This window comes from Euprymna scolopes, chromosome 18 (genome assembly GCF_053919585.1).
Source record: "Euprymna scolopes isolate OS-2025 chromosome 18, ASM5391958v1, whole genome shotgun sequence".
NCBI lineage: Eukaryota > Metazoa > Mollusca > Cephalopoda > Sepiida > Sepiolidae > Euprymna > Euprymna scolopes.
This window is the reverse complement of record NC_136499.1, coordinates 83,228,828-83,251,918: the sequence shown is the minus strand read 5'-3', so window position 1 is coordinate 83,251,918 and position 23,091 is coordinate 83,228,828. Positions and strand designations below refer to the sequence as shown.

At 36.6% G+C, this 23,091-nt stretch overlaps 1 protein-coding gene across 5 annotated transcripts in view; it reads left to right on the top strand.

Moving 5' to 3' along the window:
* LOC145297671 (A disintegrin and metalloproteinase with thrombospondin motifs 3-like) overlaps positions 1-23,091 on the top strand; it is a 1,581,225-nt gene that overhangs the window by 412,508 nt on the left and 1,145,626 nt on the right. For all 5 annotated transcript variants that reach the window (XM_080143852.1, XM_080143853.1, XM_080143851.1 and 2 more), the window contains exon 2: positions 21,714-21,780. In XM_080143852.1, coding sequence (XP_079999978.1) covers positions 21,714-21,780 — 67 coding nt within the window. The remainder of the gene's footprint in view (positions 1-21,713; positions 21,781-23,091) is intronic.

Below are 23,091 nucleotides of genomic sequence, written 5' to 3'. Positions count from 1 at the left end.
TCCATGGCAAATGCCTTGTACAGCGCAGCTTTAATTGCGGTGACATCTCCCTTTTCGGCAGCACTGAGTTGCTGATATACACTCAAGGCACCCCCAGCCAATCTCAGGGGAATTACAGTGTGTACCCTTTTCACCTCACAAAGGTCGCACGTCAGCTCGACCCTTTCAACCCAGTCGACGATGGACGTGGTCCCGTCAAACTCGGGTATGAGCTTTAAGTCAAATTTCGACTCGGTCATAGTCCTAGAGGCCAAATGGCCGGAATAGCTTGTAAGAAAAAAAATGTAAGGAAAAATTCAAGATGGCGCCGACTCTCTCTTTAACACGGTAAGATATCCTCAACACGGCACAAGAAGCAACAGCCACACGATTCCCCAGCCAACTCAATCGTCACTCGCCCACGTCTTTCCCCTCACCCGCTTTTATCGTCGTTCTAGGCCGGCTAAATTTGCATATTCCGAGAATTTGTGTGACTTTGCGAGACATCATACTTTACAAAAGACGGCGGTCGCCATCTTGGTCCCTCTTTTCTATTTTTGGTCGGTAACGCTGAGCTGGTCTCGAGGTAAGTCTTTTTCCCCTCATCCGTCTCTCCCACGTACCCACACAACACGCAAACACGCGGGCGCTTATCTCCTGGATGCACGTTACATCTTGTAAAGTCAGGATGGGTTTTTCTAACAGTCGTTGTCGGATTGACGAAGAAGAAATTCCGCCGATGAAAGCTTCCCGAATGTATTGATTTTTGTTTTCTTCAGCAGAAACCGCTTCGAAGTTACATGTTTTGGCAAGCATTTCCAATTGTAGTATGAAGGCATCTATATTTTGTGTTGTTTGTTGCTTCGTCGTCATCAATCGATATCTATTATAAACAATATTTTCAGGTTTTAAATAAGCGGCGTCCAATGTTCTTAATGCACTATCGTAGTCGGTTTTATCGCTTATTAAATCGAAAACAGAGGCTGAAATACAATTGATCAAGGCAAAGAAATTATCTGAAGTGTTTTCGATTAATCCGTTATTATGTGAGCGGATATAATTCTGGAGGGTTAATTTCCAATGCCTATAGGATTTTTCGGAATTAGGGCATGTAGGTTCCACCTCGAATCTGTCGGGACGTAAGATTCGATCCATTATTTTTTTTTTTTTTTTTTTTTTACAGTTAATAAAATTGAAGTGAATAGTAACAGTAAGTAAAGAATTGCCTTTTAGAAAGGTTTTATTAACTGTAAAATACACGTACGCTCTTGAAAGGATCGAGCGGGAAAATGAAACAGAGGGCGCTTTTATTATGAACGTCAATCCCAAGGGGGATAACTCTTAACAACAAATTAAATCATAACAATATATATATATGAAACTAAACTAAAAAAAAAAAAACGCGCGTTCACTCGTGGTCTTTTCATTTCGGGTTTGTATTACTGTACATATAGATTCGAAAAAGTTGTCAAAAAACAAATATATAACAAATAAATGTTATCAAAGGCAAGATAAGTTACTTTTCTACCAAACTGGATATATTTTTCGTGTTTTTATTCAATGTAACATATTTATTCAGCTCGGAAAACGGGTTTGTATTACTGTACGCATAGATTCGAAAAAGTTGTCAAAAAACAAATATATAACAAATAAATGTTATCAAAGGCAAGATAAGTTACTTTTCTACCATATTGGATATATTTTTCGTGTTTTTATTCAATGTAACATGTTTATTCAGCCCGAAAACCATACAGTGTTTACCGATGTATTGGAAAATTCAAGATGGCGCCTCACTCCCTCTTTAACACGGTAAGTATGGGAAAAGGTGTTATACATAAAAAAACTAGAAAGAATACTATTAAAAACCCGCCGAATATATGTCAAGCTATGTCACGGTAATATATATTGAGCGAGTTTTTAACAGTATTTTATCCAGTTTTTTATTTATAACACCTTTTCCCAAATTTACCGTGTTAAAGAGGGAGTCAGACGCCATCTTGAATGTTCCAATACATCGGTAAACACTGTATGCTTTTCGAGCTGAATAAACATGTTACATTGAATAAAAATAGGAAAAATATATCCAGTTTGGTAGAAAAGTAACTTATCTTGCCTTTGATAACATTTATTTGTTATATATTTGTTTTTTGACAACTTTTTCGAATCTATGTGTACAGTAATACAAACCCAAACATTCATTTTGATTTTAAAAAAATTCATTTTGATTAAAAAAAATAGTTTAATTTTAATATTTGTTTATTGTCTTAACTCATATCAAATGTTTTGCTTGTGTTCTGCTTCAAATATTCATAATCTTACATGCATAATTTTCATTTAATTATATTAAATAAACTTCAAGTTTACTACAAATCAAATCGTGTTCCTTCACTTTTTTAAAATGTAATTTATAAGTAATTAAAGAACGCATTCTAATCTTTAAAATCTATAATACAACGAAATATTCAATTGCTTATAATACTTAAACAAACAACTTGTGTTTTTTTAATTATTCTTTTATTATTAATATTAGATGAGTTTCAGTATAAATCATCGTGTTCTTTCTTTATTTCTTTATTTTAATCCAATTTTGAAGTTTTGTAACGCTGTCTGTAAAAATTACTGTTCATTATTCACAGTCTAAGAGTTCCACATATCTTGCTTGTTGGGACCTCGGCGATGACGTCATTTTTTCAGCTGGCCGGCCATCTTTATAACGAAGGCCACGCCACCATCCTCCCACCAAAAGGGGAAGTCTGGCATTTTCTCACTCGAAAGGGGGGAGCTTGGCAGTTTCTCCCCCAAAGGAGGGAGCCGGTGTCCCCCCCCCTAGGTTGGGGGGTCGAAGAGGCCAGGAGGAGGTGACTTTTTTCTTTGGGGGGGGGGAGAAGCCTCCAGGCACCCTCCTCCCTGAAGGTGGGGTTGGGGATTATCTCTCCCTGAAGGGGGGAGGTCGGCACCAAGCATGTAAATCCAGAGGTGTGACTTTTTTGTTACCCCTCGGAGTGGGAAGGGGGCCGATCACCCAGGCAACGCTGGGTAACCCCTGCTAGTTAAATGATACAAAGGAAAATAAGCAACAGAAAATTATGTAATTGATTTTTTTTTAAACTATTAACAAAATTTTATAATCACTGATGTATATATGATGAAACCGAAATTTATTATGATGAATAAATTCTGGTAATAGGATTTTAATTTTTTACTTTTTTTATTGATATAATAATTGTAAAAGATAATACAAGATTAATCTCCTTATAACGCGTACTTAACTTAGAAAAATCGACTTACTTGCTTTCAAACAAGAGTAAATGTTTAAAACTATGTATATTTCTGTGAGAGGCACTTGAATCCTATTTAAAACTTTATCGTCTTTAAGAATGGTCTTAAACTTTATCTTCAATTGACATTTATTCCGCAGATACTTCATTTTCATATCTTGCCCAAATTAGTTCCCCTGCATCTAATTTTCCTAAATTTAATAAAATTAAAATAAAAATATAAAAAGTGATTTTTAATGTTTTTGATTTATTTGGGATTTTATCTGTTTTTACTTTAATTAGCTGGTGGGTTTTGTCCGGTGTCCTTTAGTCCGATCCCCTAGGTGTATATATGCTACTGGTACCATGTAACCCAGTACTACCTGCCTCATGGTCGGGTCACCGGCGACTAAACTGGTTCTCCCACAAGACTTGTTTGGGAAGGAGGGTGGCTAGTCATCCCGAAGGATTAAAAACAAGACCTTCCAAAGGGCGAATGAACCCTTTTTCGGGGTCAACAGCCAACTAGCACCGTGTGTGTTTGTGTGTATATATGTGGTTGTTAGGGTGGAGAGGGCTCCCGTAAACCGTGGCGAAGGCAACCTTTCTAGGAGAAGCAAATCTCTGATTTAAAAAACCATAAAGCGGGAGACCAGTACCCGCATTAATTTGGTCTGCAGTTTAACTTGTTTCTGGCTATCTTGGTCTTGCTTGTTGCTGGATCTCAACATTTTGAACAGAGAGAGAAACTTAGCTATCGTACAAAGCTAAGACTCTGTAACATCATCAGGCATTTGTCTATAAAATGGTCCTGTGGCGATGGAAAAGTTGTGACGTGTGCAGGCTTGAAATGCTGGAAGCATGTAATAATCGATCTCAATGACCGTCTTCAGTGTCATGCCTGCTTGAGTGTGTGAATTCACCGGTAGGACTAAAATAAAAAAAAGTCATTTTTGGGCTGTGGTGTCTGAGGGAGTGGCACTCGTCCGACAAGACGTTGCAATCATCATCATATATATATATATATATATATATATATATATATATATATATATATATATATTGTAACGGTTTTGAGTCTAGCCAAGGGGTTTGACATATATTGGGATCCCGGATGGAAATCCCATGTGTTGATAGCCCGGGGTTAGGAATTTCAAGGGGAAATTCTCCTCCCAAACGCACGTTGTAAGATAAAAGAAGATATGCAGTGTGCCGGGTGTAATGATATCACTTACCAAGGTTCGAACCAGCATTATCGTCATGAAACACCTTAATGACATTCACGGTTAATAATTAGAATAAGGCAATAAGAATGACGATGACATAATCGGGTATGAACATACTAAAATACATTAATTTATTTACATGCGTGTAATACAGGTGAATGCAAAAAAAAAAGAGATAAAACAACAATAATGCAAACGGGGATGCAGACAACATTACGGGTCGAGATGGCGGGAGGGGCGATAATAAAGTTTATTCATGGAGACGTATTGTCTCTTCCCCCCTTTTTATGAATGAAAACAAAATCAAGTCACAGTTATTGTTTGGAAGCAGACAGTAATATGTTTCTTCTTTCTTTGCACATGGCAAAAAGTCAATTTATATATAACAAGAATGACAATTGAGCATAAGGACATGGGAGCGGGTTGGAGAGAATGAAAATTGGAGGATACTTAGCTCTCTTAGTTGTTATTCATTCCTGACAAGCATGCGTCGTTAACGTAAATGTTCTTTCTTTCCTTCGTCACTGTTTTTTTTTTTTCAATATTATTCTTGACACGTGATTTAGTCCTCTATTCGAGGGATATTCATCTCCAAGAATAACATTCGGCCAAGGTAGATCCAAGCTTTGGGTTGATTTCCATTTTCGGTCCGATGGCGATCCGCCGATCCGGGTTGAGTGGGCTGTATTTCAGTCACCTATGCGTCTTTCTACACTGGTGTGCAACCCCATTTTCTCAAGGGCGCTGATTTTACCAAGTGTTCTCGTTGCTGTCCACAACCCAACTGAATTTCCCGCTCAAGTTTTTTTCTCCACGTGTTCCCTACTGAGATGGGTGTGGGTTGGGGTTTCTGTCTGGCTTACATCCGTTCATGTTCGCTATCTTCTCGAAAGGCGATGGGGATGGGGTGGGGGATCTTGTCTCGGTGACTTCCTTTGCGTGCGTGGAATGGAGAGAGGTTGGGGAATGGGGTGTCTGCTTGACTAATACATACATTTATTATGACATAAAGAGAAAGGGGTGTATAGTCTTTTCTTATAACAATATATATATATATATATATATATATATATATATATATATATATATATATATATATATATACTAGTGATGGGACGATTCCGAATTTTTTCCCGATTCTGATTCAATTACCGATTCTGTCTTAAATTCCCGATTCGATACAATTCCCGATTCCGGTTCTATTTCTATTTAAATTCCTAAATATTTAATTAGTGATTTGTTTTTGTCTTTTTTTTTTAATTACTCTAAAATCTTCTCATGTCTGCATATATTTTTGCAAACAAAAAATGCACTTGTGTGTGTAAGGAGGGACACATATTGAATATACGGGGGGGTCTAAATATTTTTCTCGAATGTTTTCCTTTTAATTGATTGAAAATAATGAAACAACTAAAGATGCATTTCTCTTTTAAAACAAAACCGATTTGCATTTGTCATTAGTTGGCAAAATGTTATTTGAATATTTCATAAACAACTGAAAATAATTAACGATTGTTATGCAAAATAAAACGGTATAGGAACAGAATAGTTAACAAAGTCCCCTTTCCATTTTAAACATGAATTCCTAATTAACATAGTTACTATATAGAAACCAATTCTTAACTTAAGAACAGATTTGAATGTATTCTTAACTATTCTATACGTTTTCTCTACCAAAGAATGTTCATGTGTTTACCCTAATCATAAATATTTGCCCGGTTATTAGTACTGACAATGTCATAGATATGTAGTAGATTGATTTGTTTTAATGCAAAAATATAAAAATAAAAACGAAATGAAAAAATAAGATACAGATAATTATAATAGTTTTGTAAGAATTTTAAACTAACACCCTCGGCTAAAAATGATATTTTCCTTTTGAATATAATAAAATACGCATCAAGTGCGCTTGAAAGCCAAATCACAACGTAATATTAGCAAAATAAACAAATATTTTACTTGTTTGAAATTTATCAAATATATTTCAGAGGTATACTCCATCCTCAGCGTGTTGTTTTGTTTCTTTTTTTTCCCCTTTTCTTCTACCTTTCCATGTTGTAAAGTTGAAGAAAAAAGTCTGTTTGTAAAGAGCCGCACGTTGTATCTGGCGGTTGTATTTTGAAATGTTTGAACTGTACCTAGGCAACGCGAGAATAACGTCAAGGATGAGAGTTCATATAGAAACGTTGTTTTAACTGCTAGATACAACGCATGGCTCTTTACAAACATACTTCTCTTTCCAACTTTACAACATGGCAAGGAAGAAGAAAAGGGAATAAAAGAAACAAAACAACACACTGAAGATGGAGTATACCTCTGAAATATATTTGTGATAAATTTCAAACAAGTAAAATATTTGTTTATTTTTCTAATATTACGTTGTGTTTTGGCTTTCAAGCGCACTTGATGCATATTTTATTTTATTCAAATTAAAACAACGTTTCTATTGAACTCTCATCCTTGAATTTTCCTTTTGTTTCATTCGACTTTCATTTTGTTTTATGCGATTGTATATGGACAACTTGAAAATCTTGCCGGACAAAAGCACAAACAATTATTTTTAAATAAAATGTTCTTTTAAAGCTTCGATTTAGAAAGCAAAATACAGATTTTTCTTGCAATAAAATATTTCTGACAATCCTTCCTGCTCAAGTTTGGTTTTGGGTGACTTTAGATTTATGAATATTTCTTTTTGAATCTAATCAACCAGAGGACACACTGAGTGAATTTTTAGTTTCCTAGATTCTTTAGAGATTTTTTGTTGTAGTGAGTAAGCTTTTGGAAATTTTGAATTTCCCTTTACAGGGATTGAACTTATAACATCTGGGTAGATTTTTTTCAACTAACGGTTATATCCACTTAGCTAGCTGTCCAGTAGATTAAATAAAAACAAATTGTTCAACATTCTCAGAAGCTATAACAAAAGAGTATAATAAAAGACTACGAAAAAAGACTATAGCAAAAGCCTACAACAGAGACTAGAACAAAAGATTATAAAGAAAGACTATAACGAAAGACTATAACGAAAGACTATAACAAGGGCTATAATAAAACACTTTAACAAAGACATTAACAAAAGACAATGAAAAATACTCCAACAAAAACTATAACAAAGACTATAACAATAAAACTATAACAAAAGACTATAATAAAGAATAGAACAAAAGACTAGAAAAGGAGACTATGACAAAAGACTAGAACAAAAGTCTATAACAAATAAATAGATAATAATCAAAGATTAGAATAAAGAATATAACAAAAGACTATAACAAAAGCCTATAACAAAAGACTTTAACAAAAGACGACAACCGGGATAAAACAAAAGACTATAACAAGACTTTAACAAAGACTATAACGATGACTATAACATAAGACTATAACAAACATTATATGAAGAAACTATAACAAAGACTTCAACGAAGACTATAGCAAAGACTCTAACAAAAGACTATAACAAAAGACTATAAAACGGAATATAACAAAAGATTATAACAAAAGACTATAACAAAACTATAATAAAGGAATATAACAACAGACTATAAAAAACTATAATAAAGGCAATAACAGAATACTGTAACACAAAACTATAACAAAGACTATAATAAAGGACTATAACATAGGCTATAATAAAGACTATAACAAAGACTCTACAACGACTATAACAAAAGACTATAAACAAAAGATTATTACAGAAACTATAATAAAGGACAATAAAAAAGACTATAACAAAAGACTGTAAAAAAGATTATAAAAGCGACTTTAAAAATACTATAACAAAGACAATAAATAGAATAAAAGACTATAACAAAAGACTAAAACAAAAGACTATAACAAAAGAATAAGACAAAAGATTATAAACAAAAGATTATAAACAAAAGACTATTACAAAGACTATTCAAAAGACCATAACAAAGACTATAATAAGGCTATAACAAAAGAATATAACAAAATACGATTACGAAGACTATAACAAAAGAGTAAACAAAGACTATAACAAAATACTATAAACAAAAGACTATTACAGAGACTATAACAAAAAACTATTACTAAAGACTATAACAAAGACTATAACAAGCCTATAACAAAAGGGTATAACAAAAGACTATAGCAAAGACTATAAAAAAGACTATAGCAAAGACTATCAAAAAAGACTATAGTAAAGACTATTACAAAAGACTTTATCAAAAGACTATAACAAAGACTACAATAAAGACTATAACAAAAGCGTTTAACAAAGACTTTAACAAAGACTATTACAAAAGACTATAACAAATACTAAAATAAATGACCATGACAAAAGACTACAACAAAAGAATATAACAAAAAACTATAGCAATACTATAACAAAACAACATAACAAAAATGTATAACAAAAGACAAAAACAAGAGGCCATAACAAAGACTATAGCAAAGACTATAAAAAGACTATAATAAAGAATTTAACCAAAGACTATCATAAAAGATTATAAAAAGACTACAACAAAGACTATAAGAAAAAGTATAATAAGGGACTATAACAAGAACTATAAAAAGCCTATAAAAAAGACTATTACAAAAACTATAAAAACGGCTATAACAAAAGACTACAACAAGACTATTACGAAGACTATGACTAAAGACTAAACTAAAAGACTATAACAAAGACCATAACAAAAGACTATAACTAAGACTATAACAGAAGACTATAACGGAGACTCTAACAAATAACTATAACAAAAGACAATAAGAAAAACCATGAGGAAAGACAATACAAAAGACTATAACGAAGATTATAACAAGAGACTAGAACAAAGACTAAAACAAACATTATAACAAAAAACTATAAACAAAACGGCTATTATAGAGACTGTAACAAAAGACTATAACAAAAAACTATAGTAAAGACTATTACAAAAGACTATTAGAAAAGACTATAATAGAAGAGTTTAAACAAAAGACTATAATAAAGACTATAACAAAAGTCTATAACAAACACTATAGCAAAGATTATAACAAAAGACTATAACAAAAAACTATAATAAAGACTATTACAAAAGACTATAAGAAAATGCTATAATAGAAGAGTTTAAACAAAAGACTATAATAAAGACTATAACAAAAGTCTATAACAAACACTATAGCAAAGATTATAACAAAAGCCCATGATAAAAGACAATAACAAAGACTATTTTAAACTGTATAACAAAAGCTTTAACAAAGGCTTTAACCCAGAATATTACAAAAGACTATAATAAAGTCTTTAACAAAAACTAAAATAAAGACTATAACAAAGTGTATAACGAAGACTTTTACAAAGACTAAAACAAAAGACTGTAACAAAGACTATTACAAAGCTTATAACAAAAGACTATAACAAAACAATTTGATAAAAGTTCCATTATAGCATATTTATTATGGGGTGGTCGAACATTCTGGCATTAGATAGATAATTCAATGTTGAATTTAAAAGAAATAAATAAAAATACAAAATTCACCAAACCCTCCCTCCCCCTCCCACCGCCACCCAACATACCCTTTAAATGTCGGCATAAAAGCAGACTGACTGGCTAGCATTCGTCCTCTTTAAGCTATCGCCTCCAAGCCAAGTCGAACGCTATGGTCCCAAAAGCTAAGAAACTTTTCTGTTCGTAACTTTTGCAGCCTACTAATCTAAAAACACTAACATGTCTAGTTTTTTTATTTTTTATTTTTCCTTATTACAGGTTTGACTTTAATCCTGAATATTTGTCTTGTTTTCTTATATTTCTCCTAAATCTTTTTTTTTGTCAAAAATACTATTATTAACCAATACTTTTTCTTATATTTAAAACGAAATAAAAAAAAAAGTCTCCCATGAAATTGAACATTTCCCAAATTATATTTGCATATTATCTGAACTCAAAAACATGCGGCTTTTTTTTTTTTTTCTTAAGTATGCATTACTTCTAGCTAAAGTTAATACATAACCCTAAAGGTATTACTTCTTAACCAGTTTTTTAAACGAGTTAAAAATAACCAGACATTTTCAATTTGACAAAGTTCCATTATAGCATATTTATTATGGGGTGGAGCTGGAACGGTTTAACATTCCAGCTCGACCTAGATACAAAAAGTATCCATGCATTAACACGGGAGGAGAGACTATCTTCAAGTACTATCCTAAGCCGGGAACGGGGCAACGGACTTATACTAAGTAGATATTAATAAGTCCTTCTCACCTTTTTTTTTATTTTAGTTTATTTATTTATTTTTTATTTTTTCAATGGAGAGTAGATAATACATGTGGATGCGTTATCGGCAGCACCAGTAACTCTCGCTTCTCCTTCTTTGTCATTCAGTCCTTATTTCCAATGAGTGATTTTTCTGACAAAGGGTGAAGAAAAAGCTGCTTTCTAGGTCGGTAGTATTTTGTAAAGAGTAGCCTGAGATGTCGGAAAATTTTTGTTTCTATGTCTACCCTTGTGGTCATGTCACTAGTAAGGGTGCTGGAGGTAAACGTTTCATCTGGGCTGACGTTACCCGCCTGATAGTCAGGGACCTGAACCTTGGATTAACCACTAAGGAGGCTGTCCTATCAGCAGTACCGGGGCTGCTGTATTGCCATTTGATGAATGAATTCTGGACCATACAGTAGTTTTTGATAGGGTCTCTCGATGCCATACTAGTGGGTAATTGTTACGGCTTTATCTTATCATGTGCCACAAAAAAAAAAAAAAAAAAATTATTGTCTTTTTCTCTCTTATTTTCCCTCTCTGTACTGCTCCAACCAAGTCTACCGACCTGCTCCACAAACCCCAAAACCTCAATCATGAAAAATCCCCAAAAAAGAAACACAAATAAACCTAGAACCCCATCCACCAACGTAGACCCCCTACTACCAGGTCTCCTTCTCCAACATCAGGGGTCTACGTTACAACCTTCCAGAGGTTGAAACACAATTACAGGAGATGAAACCGGACATATTCTTTCTAAGTGAAACTGACATAGGGCCAGCCACTTCTCTAGACGAGTTCATAATTAAAGGATACTCCAACTTAACATCTGAATCTGACCCCCAAGATCGCCATGGGCATGGAATATGTGCCTACATCAAAGATGGCTTTCCATGTGGTAGAGATATCTCCAGAGAAGACCCTAATTTACCTTATATGTGCTTTCGGGTTGCACTAGCTTACACCACTGCATTTATATTTGCCTTCTATCGCCCCCACAACAGTGGGGTTACTATCTTTAAGAGCATATCTGAGAAAATTGACCACATCCTGTCTGCTCATCCTTCAGCTAACATTCACATTTGTGGTGAGTTCAATGTCCATAATGTGGAATGGCTGACCCACTCAAATAAAACTGAGGCGAGGGGAGGTTTTGTCATGATTTTGCCATTGCCTATGACCTCACTCAGATTGTTCACGAACCCACCCATGCCCAATACTACCGGTCAGTATGCAAGCCTTCTAGACCTTTTCTTCACAACTTCCCCTGAGCTGTGTTCATGTTCCGTTCTATCTCCTCTGAGATCCTCTGACAACTCTGTTGTAGCAGTTAAGATAAAAATGAAATGTAATAAGTCTTCAGACGTACCTCTCCACCGTACTGTATATTGATACTCTATGGCTGACTGGGATAGCTTCCGTACATTCATATCTGACCTACCTTTGCATTCCATGTTTAAAAAGGATGTGTCCTCTATAGTATCAAACCTGACCCTAGGCATAGACCGATTCATACCATCCAAAAAACTGTAGGCATAGACCGATTCATTCCATCTAAAAAATTCCAACAAAAACCTAACAGCCAGCCATGGTTCTCCCCTGAATGTGCTGCTGCCATCGCACACAGAAATCACTTTTTCCATAGCTACCAACGTAATAGATGTACTGAGACTAAAGCTGCTTTCAGGACTGCCAGCAACTACTATAAAAGAGTAATAAAACATGCAAGAGAGCTATATGCTCAGTCTGTTAAATCCAAAGTAGCTGAGCAGCGGCTTGGTTCCCACCAGTTCTGGCAAATAGCAAACAGGATCTTGAACAGAAGCGTGCGTTCTATCCCAACTATCATCAATGGATCTGAGGTCATCTCGTCAGCATCAGACAAGGCCAGACTATTTGCCAAGAACTTTGCAGCTAATTCTACCCTATGCGACAATGACCAACAACTCCCTGTATTTCCTCCTATAACAGACAACACGCTATGCAACATACAAATATCTGTGCATGAGGTCGCCAAGCTAATCAAAAACCTTGATTCGAGTAAAGCAACTGGCCTTGATGGCATTCCAGTTATAGTGCTGAAAAAGCTCCAACCAGAACATCCCCCCATACTTACAAAGCTGTTTAAGCGTTGCCTTAAGGGGAAGTGCTTTCCAACACCCTGGAAAACCTCATCAGTATGCCCTGTATTTAAGAATTCAGGTGAAAAGTCATCTCGCTCTCAGTACAGACCAATAAGTCTCCTGTGTGTCATGAGTAAGTTGTTGGACTCCATATTTAATAAAGAAGTAGTCAACCACCTAAACAGAAACAACCTTCTTAGTGACATGCAATATGGTTTCTGCTCTGTAAGATCTACAGCAGATGTGCTAACGATTATATCACATAGGATTAGTGAATCTCTTGACAAAGGCTTCTTTTCCAGGGCAATTGCTCTTGACATATCGAAGGCCTTCGATAAGGTATGGCATAAGGGCCTACTTCACAAGATTTCCAGCTACAGTATTACTGGAAATGTTTTCTCAATCATTAAATAATTTCTCTCTAATAGGCTTATAAGAGTAGTGGTTGATGGGTAGAAATCAGAGGCCCACAGTATTAATGCTGGAGTTCCTCAGGGGTCTATCCTCGGCCCAACTCTCTTCCTGATCTACATCAATGATCTCCCAAAACACATACTTAAATCATTCGTTGACATCTATGCTGATGACACGACCATCTATGGCAACACATCAAAAGCTGTAAATGATAAAGTTCTCTCTAATTCTCTCTCCTCGGATCTTGAGCGCATGGTACAATGGGGGAAGAGGTGGCTTGTCACTTTTAATGCATCCAAAACCAAGCTTCTATCTTTACATCATCAACGCTCTGATCCCCATCTGGCATCAATTGAAATGGATGGCTCTCGTCTTGGGGAGGCTCCATGTTTTGACAAGCTTCTGGGTTTGACCTTTACTCCTGATCTGAAATGGAACACGTGCATCAAATCTGTTGCCAGGGACGCTTGAAAAATTGTGGGGTCCTTCTACCGCTCCAGAAGATATCTCACTACTGATGAAATTCTCTATCTGTATAAAAGCCAAGTACGTCCAAGGATGGAGTACTGCTGCCATATCTGGGCAGGAGCTCCTAAAAAGAGCCTATTCTGCCTTGACAGAGTACAAAATAGACTTTGTGGTTTGGTGGGGGATGCCCTTTTCTCTTCCCTGCAACCTCTCTCCCACAGAAGAGACGTTGCAAGTCTGTCTTTGTTTTATCGTTATTTCCATGGCAGGTGCTCGTCTGAGCTCCAATCCCTCGTCCCCCCTCGCCAATCTTTCACGATAAACACCCGTCTGGCTGAAACTACTGTCAATAATTTTCCTCACTCTTTATCTGTGCCTAAATCCAAATGTAGATTCCATGAACAAACCTTCTTTCTTAGAACTGCACGCCAATGGAACTCTCTGCCGCTTGCCTGTTTCCCACCTGACTACAACTTGGACGTCTTCAAGTCCAACATAAACAAACTCCCGACAAACCGCCCTCTTAAGTAAGATACTCTATCAAAACCCCCAATACTAATAATTACTACAATACTATCTCATTGATTACTGTACACGCAATAACCCTTATCCCTGAGTGGCCTTCGGGCCTTGATAAGTGGTGACCCCCATGTAAAAAAAAAAGTATAACAAAGACTATTATAAAAGACTATAACAAAAACAAGAACCAAAGACTAGATAAAATAACTAAACAAAAACCTATGACAAAAGATTATAACAAGACTACAACAAAAGAACTATAACAAAAACTATAAAAATCTATAACAAAAGACTATCACAAAGATTATTGTAAAGGACTACAGCAAAATACTATAACAAAGACTATAAAATAAACTATCAGAAAAGATATTACAAAAACTTTAAAAACAACTATAACAAACTATAAACAAAAAACCATAACAAAAGAATAAAACAAAGACTAACTAAAACTAGAAAAAAACCTAGAACAATGATTACAACAAAAGACTATAAACAAAGACCATAACAAAAGACTATAAAAAGCTACAATAAAATGCAATAGCAAAGATTATAACAAAAGACTATAAAACGGAATATAACAAAAGACTATAAGAAAAGACTATAACAAGACTATAATAAGGGACTATAACAAAAACTACAAAAAGACATAGATATTTACAAAGACTATAACAAAAGACTATAAAAAAGACTATTACAAGGACTATAATAAAGGATTATAACAAAAGACAATAAGAAAAGACTTAACGGAATTTTAGGGACGTTACCAAAATCCGTCTTCCATGGTAACAAATTGAAGGGGCGGGGGGCATATAAAGAAAATTTGTTCGAAATGAGAAACTAATAGAAATGAGCAAAAGAAATACAGACCCTAAATGCGTTTAAAATTATTCAAATTTATTAAAATAAAAGCTATGAATTGTCTTTAAAGTTAGGGGTTTAAAAGAAAACACTTAAAGAAACATTTAAAATAAAAAACAAATACAAAAGAGCGACAATTCTTACTTGTAAGAAAGGCTGAAACATATGAAACATAAGGAAACATATAAAAAAATAAACAGAAAATAGTTCTTTTAAGTCCTTGTTTTAAGTTCAGTCTTTCTTTTAACAAAATGTTTTTTTCTCAAAAGGAATCACAAACAAATAAAGTCTCTTTGACTTTAAATGGAAGAAAAGGGATAAAATATTTTTCCTTTGTAAAGGCTCAGGTACCTTCATATTCAAAGGGGAGAAAAAGAAAACCATAAAGCCGCTTTGGTAGGCTTTATGTGTACAAATAAAATAATTCTTACGTCTGTGTTTCCAGACTGTCCAGGATATTGTGTCTTCCTTACACGGGATAAATTCTGGTATTAATGATTTTTTTTCTATTAAAATAAAAAATGGTGTTCTGTGAAAGAAACTTCGGTTGAATTGTTTTCCAAGATGGTCTCTTTCAAGTTTCTTGAACAAAAAGGGAATTTTCTGCCGATATGTGCCGATAATCCGCTCATCTTCTTCTCGGCAAGCTCGCGAAGTTAATTTTTGTCTTTTACAGAAAGGAAATCCCCAAAACAACCGATTTTTTCTGCTGGTCTTTTTAGACTAATTTTCCAGTCGATAAAACCTTGTTGCTTTTTAAAAACTGAGAATGAAATTACATTGACAGTTTAGTAACTATCAATGGAGTTCCAAACAAACGTCTTTTTCTAAAGGAGAAAAACCAGTAACATTATATTTAACGTCAAAATCTTTTTGATGGAGAATGAAGTAAAGCCCCCTCCTTGACGGCCGGGGATACTCGAACTCACGAAAACGGGGAAAGGTCCTGTCTTCCTCCCTTCCTCATCCCCCTCCAGAGGGTGGAAGCGGAAGTGACTGTTGGAAAGTAATAATGATGATGATGATGATGATGATGATGATGATGATGATGATGATGATGATGATGGAAGTGGCCTGCAAAAGGCCGGTGAAAGAGTGAGTTCCTTTCACTAAATGTCGAGATGTGGAATATGAGTATATAAAAAAAATAAATAAAAATTATTTCTTTATTAAAATTTCAACAAAAGATTCTAACAAAAGATTATAAAAAAGACTATAACAAGACTATAACAAAGACAATAAGAAAAGACTATAAACAAAAGACTATAACAGATACTATAATAAAGGATTATAACAGAAGACTATTACAAAAACTATAACAAAAGACTATAACAAAAGACTGCAATTAAAGAGTATAACAAAAGACTATTACAAAGACTATAACAAAAGAGTATAACAAAGTAGTCTAAAACTATAAAACGGACTATAACTAAACACTATGACAAAAGACTATAATAAAGAACTATAACAAAAAACTTTAACTAAAGCTATAAAAACACTTTAACAAAAGAATATAGCAAAAACAATAGCAATGATATAACAAAAGAGTATAACAAAAGTGTATAACAAAAGATTGTAACAAAAGTTCGAAAAAGAGACTATAACAAAGACTGTAGCAAGAACTATAACAAAGTCTGTCACAAAGACTATAACAAAAGATTATAAAAAACTATAACAAAGAATTTAACGAAAGACTACAACAAAAGACTATAACAAAGACTCAAATGAAGGACTATAACAGGAACTATAAAAAAGACTATGACAAAAAACTATTACAAAAACTATAAAAAAAACTATAAGAAATGACTATTACAAAGCCTTTAACAAAAGACTATAACAAAAGACTATAACAAAGACCATAACAAAAGACTAACAAAAGACTATAACAAAGACTAACAAAAGACTATTACAAAGACTTTAACAAAGACTGTAACAAAAGACTATAAACAAAAGACTATAAACAAAAGACTAAACAAAAGACTATGACAGAGACTATAATAAAGTTTTATAAAGACTATAATAAAAGACTATAACAAAGACTATAACAAGACTATAACAAAAGAGTATAACGAAAGACTATTACAAAGAATATAACAAAAGAGTATAAAAATCAGGCTATATCAAAGACTATAGCAAAGACTATAACAAAAGACTTTAACAAAAGGCTTTAACAAATACTATAATAAAGAGTTTAACAAAAGACTTTAACAAAAGGCTTTAAAAAATACTATAATAAAGACTATAACAAAGGACTATAACAAAAGAGTAAAGCAAAGACTGTTACAAAGAATATAACAAAAAACTATAACAAAGACTATTACAAAGATTATTGAAAATACTATCTTTAAAAAAAAGGGGCACGGTCCTAAAACTGCAGTGCGCCTCTCGAGGGAGGGAGTGCTACCTCAAACAAAAAGTAGAATCTCCACTCCCGTTGCACCTACTCTCCTGCCAGATCTGGAATCTCGCCAGCACCGAAAAATGAAGCTCGTTTTGTAATTTCCAGCTTCACACGCACACGAGATTTTGCGAGAACGCACATAATAAAATGCTGGCTGCCATCTTTGTTTTTCCTTTTCTCAGCCTGAACTCACTCGTTGCACACCCACGGTAAGACTTCTGTTTTTCTTAGCTTCTGACCACACGCCCCCCTGATCTCAAGATCATATTTCATAGTCTCTCATCCACTGTGGCGGTCGCCTCTCTCTACTTGGCCTCTGAGGTGTCTCGTCCTCCTCCTGTTGCTGCACATTATCCTCCATTGCTTCGTCTTCCACTGGTCTGATGTCGAGAATATGCTTCGGTACTCTGTCCACCACAATGTTGTTTCTGGTGTTCCTCTCAGTCACGTGACCTCTACTCCATTGTGTGGTGCAGCGCGCCCCTTGTGGCTTCACCCATACCTCATCCCTGAGTTTAATGGTCCCTGTGGCCTCTGCCTCTCTGCTTGCTGGCACAACCCTGGGATGTCTCCAGGAATATGCAAACGTTGACAGTTGCGGAACCATCTCTGGCACTTGTCTTAATCTAGGCGACATATTATACCAGAAGACAGCTTGCTCAGGTGAGGTGCCTCCTCTTTCCGCAATTGCCTTTATGGTGCAGTGGTTTCTCTCCACAATCCCGTTACTACTGGGTCTGTAGGCAGCTCTGAAAAATTGTTGGATATTCCATTTCCTCATTACTTCCGTCACTGCTACTGACTTGAATGTGGTCCCATTGTCGGTTAACAACTCTTCCAAGGGACCTCGCTCCAAAAACACCTCATCGAGAATTGCTGCTATTTCATTGCCTGTTCCTCCACGCAGCTTCTTCCATAGGGCAAATCACCCGGGCCCGCAGTCAATCATGGTCAGGTAAAGTCCACCCCTGTAATGGGTGACATCGCATGCCAGTCTCTCCCAGGTCCCACTCACCCCCAATTAACCAGCTTCATGCGTGCTTGGAGCAGGATCAATCGACTGACATCTGTCGCATGTTCTGACTACTTGTCTCACTTGCTCCTTGGTGACACTCAGGTCGAGTCTCTTCACCAAGTACCACGTCCTCTCTACCCCCATATGGTGCAGGTTGTGCAGCTCCCGCACGCCAACATCATCTAGATCTGATGCAGCAACAACGTCTTTCTTTGGCACAAGCCAGCTCTTCTTCACTCTCGTGAGAGCATCTGCTCGGTTCTTCTTTAGGAGCCACCATGTCTACGCGAAGCTTCAAACAAAACTCCTGTATCCACTCAGCTAGCATCCCAAGCCTGCGCTTCACTAACATCTCTGCTGCCCCTTTTATTCTTATCCTATTTTCGCTTGAAATGAGGGATTTTAGCCAAGCAAACACAGTGGCAGAGTCTGTTTTAATGCAGATGTCATTTCAAGGCCAGATTGACTCCTTTGATTATCGCATCTAATTCCGCTACATTGATGTGGCTGACATCATTCTTCTTCCATAACCAGGCCGCATCTTCTGCAACCACTCCTCCAACTTCCAAGACGACCCCTGTTGCAATGCTGCTTGCATCACACCACACGACTCTATCCAATGGGAGGGGTACGTTCCAGGTTCCCAGGACTGGGTCTTGTCATTCTGTTTCTTTAAGGAGCTCTTCCATCATAGCGACCATTCTTCCTCCCACTTTATCATCCCATCCTCTTCCTTCTGCATGCCTCTTTATGTAGCTGCATGCTGGTCTAAGCCAGCCAGCAATGGGATAATGTCCGCTCAACTTCCTCAATATGGAAAAAAGTTCCCGTCTGTTGAGCTCTTGCTTCAGTTGCGGGATCTCGTTCCCCCTTCGAAACTCTAGGCTGTTTCAGCCTTAGCCCCAAAGCAGCCCTTCTGTCTAATTTTTCCGGCGACCAACCAAAACCTCTTCAAATGAGCCACCACCTCCTTGGCAGTTATCAGTCTCATTCACAAGAATGTCCTCTATGTATGAATTCACTGCCCCATGTCCTTTTCCCATTTTTTTCAGAATCTTCCTGAGGATAGTTGACATGATCTTGGGTAGCGAATTCAACCTGAACCCCACTTGCGTAAGGCAGTAACTTTTGCCTTTGTACCTGACTAACTAGTATTTCCAGAGCTTCTTGGCAATGCGGAGTTGCAAATAAGCAGATTTTAGATCTACCAACGTAGACGCCCCATTTCTCTGCCTCCATTCTCTAATGGTCTCACTACACACATCTACGGTGTCGCCTTCAGTATGGCACTCAACATGTTGGTTCAGCTCTCGGAAATCCAGGGCCGGTCTTACTTTCCCTTTAGTTGGTTGCAGAATGGCCATCAACGGCAAAATGCCTGACTCAACGTCATCCGTCCAAGGCAGCAGTATACCCTCCCCAATCCATCGGTCCACTTCTTGTTCAAACTCCTTTCACGCCCCTCCTCTGAGCAAATTAGTGTAGCACGCCACCCTGTTTATCATCAATGGCACTTGATGTTTCCATGCCCACTCCACAGTCCACTGCTTTCCGTTGAATTCGGCTCGGAAGTCCTGATCTTTGATCAACATTTTTCTTTTCTACCTGGCCTTGTTGATCCCTCCGGGAGCTTGCTCTGTCACTGCACACTCAGCTAATCCAAACCTCACATTGTCGCATGTGATGGTAACACCTCCAAGTCGGCATATCACATCCATTCCAATGATGGCTTGGACGCCAGGCACCAGATGATCGGTGAGAATTGCATGGACCCTCATCTGGTGTTTAGCAATATCAATAGTGATACTCGCGACCCATCAAATGCCACTACTTCACCCTTCCCTTTCCATCTTCCGACCAGGGTCGTGTTCACCATGGTAGTGGTACTGCCAGTGTCGATCAGGGCCATAACTCCCCATCCTTCCACCACGATCTTCTGCTTGGGCATCTGCTGCGAGTGCTCCACTATTCCCGAATCGGGGCGGCCGCTGGCGCTTCGGCTTCCCCTTGCTAGTTTTCCGAACTCGTGCATTTCACCACAAAATGGCATCTCCGATTGCATTTATAACACACTGTCCGTTGCAAGAATTCCTGCAGTTTCTTCTCATGTGTGGTCCCCCACATTCGAAGCATGCCACCCTCGGGTTCGGCAGACTCCTGACCACATCCTGCTGTACCGTTGCTGTTGTCCCTCCAAACTCCGTGGGCTGGGTGCTCACCAAGATCTTTGCAGTTTTGCGCAGCTCACTCACATACGTCTCCACTCCCAGGACCTGCTGCAAACGTTTCGATATCTCTTCCGGGAACCCGGTAATGAATGTCATTTTGACTACGTGACTCGTGGTGTGTCTCCTGATGCCCGACAACTCAACCAATCTCCTTATCTCATTCGCATAGACATCAACAGATTCACCAGTCCACCTCTTCTCCTTCACCTTATTAAAGGCCTCGAAAGGCCCTTCTGTAAAAGTCGACCCTTGATGGCATCTGCGTCACCCTGATTTCGCTCGCCGAGCTCCAAATAGAGGGCCAGTGCATCCCCTTCTAGAAACAGTGGGATTACTGCGGCCACATCGTCCAATTTTTGAATCCTTGCCACAAGGTCCACTTTTTTAAGCCATACCACCACACCACCATCGCCATTAAAAGGCTTAATCATGTTGCTTAAGCCAGCGTTGGCCATCGCCGAAATAGCTTGAAAATACTATCTTTAAAAAAAAAGGGGCACGGTCCTAAAACTGCAGTGCGCCTCCCGAGGGGGGGGTCACCTCAAACACACAAAAGGGAATAAATCCGAGAAAGTAGAATATCCACTCCCGTTGCACCTACTCTCCTGCCAGATCTGGAATCTCGCCAACACCGAAAAATGAAGCTCGTTTGTAGTTTCCAGCTTCACGCGCGCACACGAGTTTTTCCGAGAACGCACGTAATAAAATGCTGGCCGCCATCTTTGTTTTTCCTTTTCTCGGCCTGAACTCACTTGTTCCACACCCACGGTAAGACTTCTGTTTTTCTTATCTTCTGACCACAATTATTATAAAGACATTTTTAAAGATTAAAACAAGGACAATAGTAAAAGACTATAACAAAGACTATAACAAAAGGCTATTACAAAGACTATAACAAAAGGCAACTGAAGCAAGCTGAGATAATGAGGCGATCACTTGAGCGCAATAAATAATGGAATGAGCACCTGTCAAGCACTTTGCAAGTATCTTTTTTTTTATCACTCATTTTTTGCATTTGTATTTTTATTGTTCAGGCGGCTCCTGTACATCAACTGAAAGGTGAAGCCCTGAATTTGGCTGAACAGCATGGATTCCTTTCAGGTATGAATTCAGCATATATATAAGTCAGACTTTTTTTTGTGTTACATTTCGTGTTACTCAAAAAATTCATAACTGTTGAAGGAAACTGAGATTAAAAAAAAAATAATAATAATAATAAATTCGTCCAAACTCTTCTTGCCAACTCCCACCTTCAACCGTAATCTTCACGAATCATTTTCTGCCAGTCTGTCTGTCTGTCTCTCCCCCCCCTCTCTCTCTCTCACACACACACACACACACACACACACACACACACACACACACACACACACACACACAGCGGTCCCAAAAAAGAAAGACTGCTTTCATTCTTTTTCACAGTAGTCATTGTCTTCATATGCGAATTAATGCCATATGTATATTAATAAACTATCTATAGACAATATTTTTCTTCTGTTTTTCCTTTCTTGATTTTTTCACCCGTCGCTTGTGTAAGTCACATTTTGTATTATTTTCATCACAATTGTGCATTTCTCCTGTAAACTAGTTCAGTCTAATAATAATAAGCCATTACAATGGAGTTATAGACGTTTAATAAAGTAAGTGATGCTAAATACGCCAGTTACAAAAGAAGAATACAGAAAAAATGAAACGAGTACCATCAGCGGAAAGAACGAGTGGAAAAGAGTTACGAATTAAGAATACGTCGTCAATTATCATTGCTGGCTTATCATTAGTAGACTGGACTAGTATTTAGGAGAGACAGAGAAACGTATAAGTGTATATTAGGCTTTCTAATAAAGATGCATCTAGTTAAAAAGTTCATTGACAAAAACATTAAACAGTCATAAATTCACTAAGAATTAAATCAATCAAGTTGATATTTTAATTTCTGATTAAATATATATACACTTCCTTTTAAGTCAGAATAAATGCTATACTTTTTGAAAGGGAAAAAAACGTTTTAGCCAACATTCAAAGTGCACATTTTTTGAGGATCTTTTGTCGAATACAACCCAACATAGTTGACCTTACTCTTTACCACAACTTTAAAGCAACACCTTAATCAGTGTCCAAACACTAGTCTGGTGATGGCAATCAGTTTCCTTGCATATGAGTAATCTTCTTTTTATATACTTTGTTCTATTTTTATTTCAATTTATCAGTAGTTGTTCAGTATTACTTAGTTATTTCCACACTTGAGGATTTCCATTAAGATTTGAGCTCATTTCATCAGTACATTCTATTTTGTCAGTCTTTCCATTGATTCAAACTTCTTGCTTTTTTTCAGTTTCTGAAATTGTTTCTAGTAAATTATTTGTATTACACTAACTTTTTTCATGTTTTATATTTTCTTTTCTTGTCAGTGTA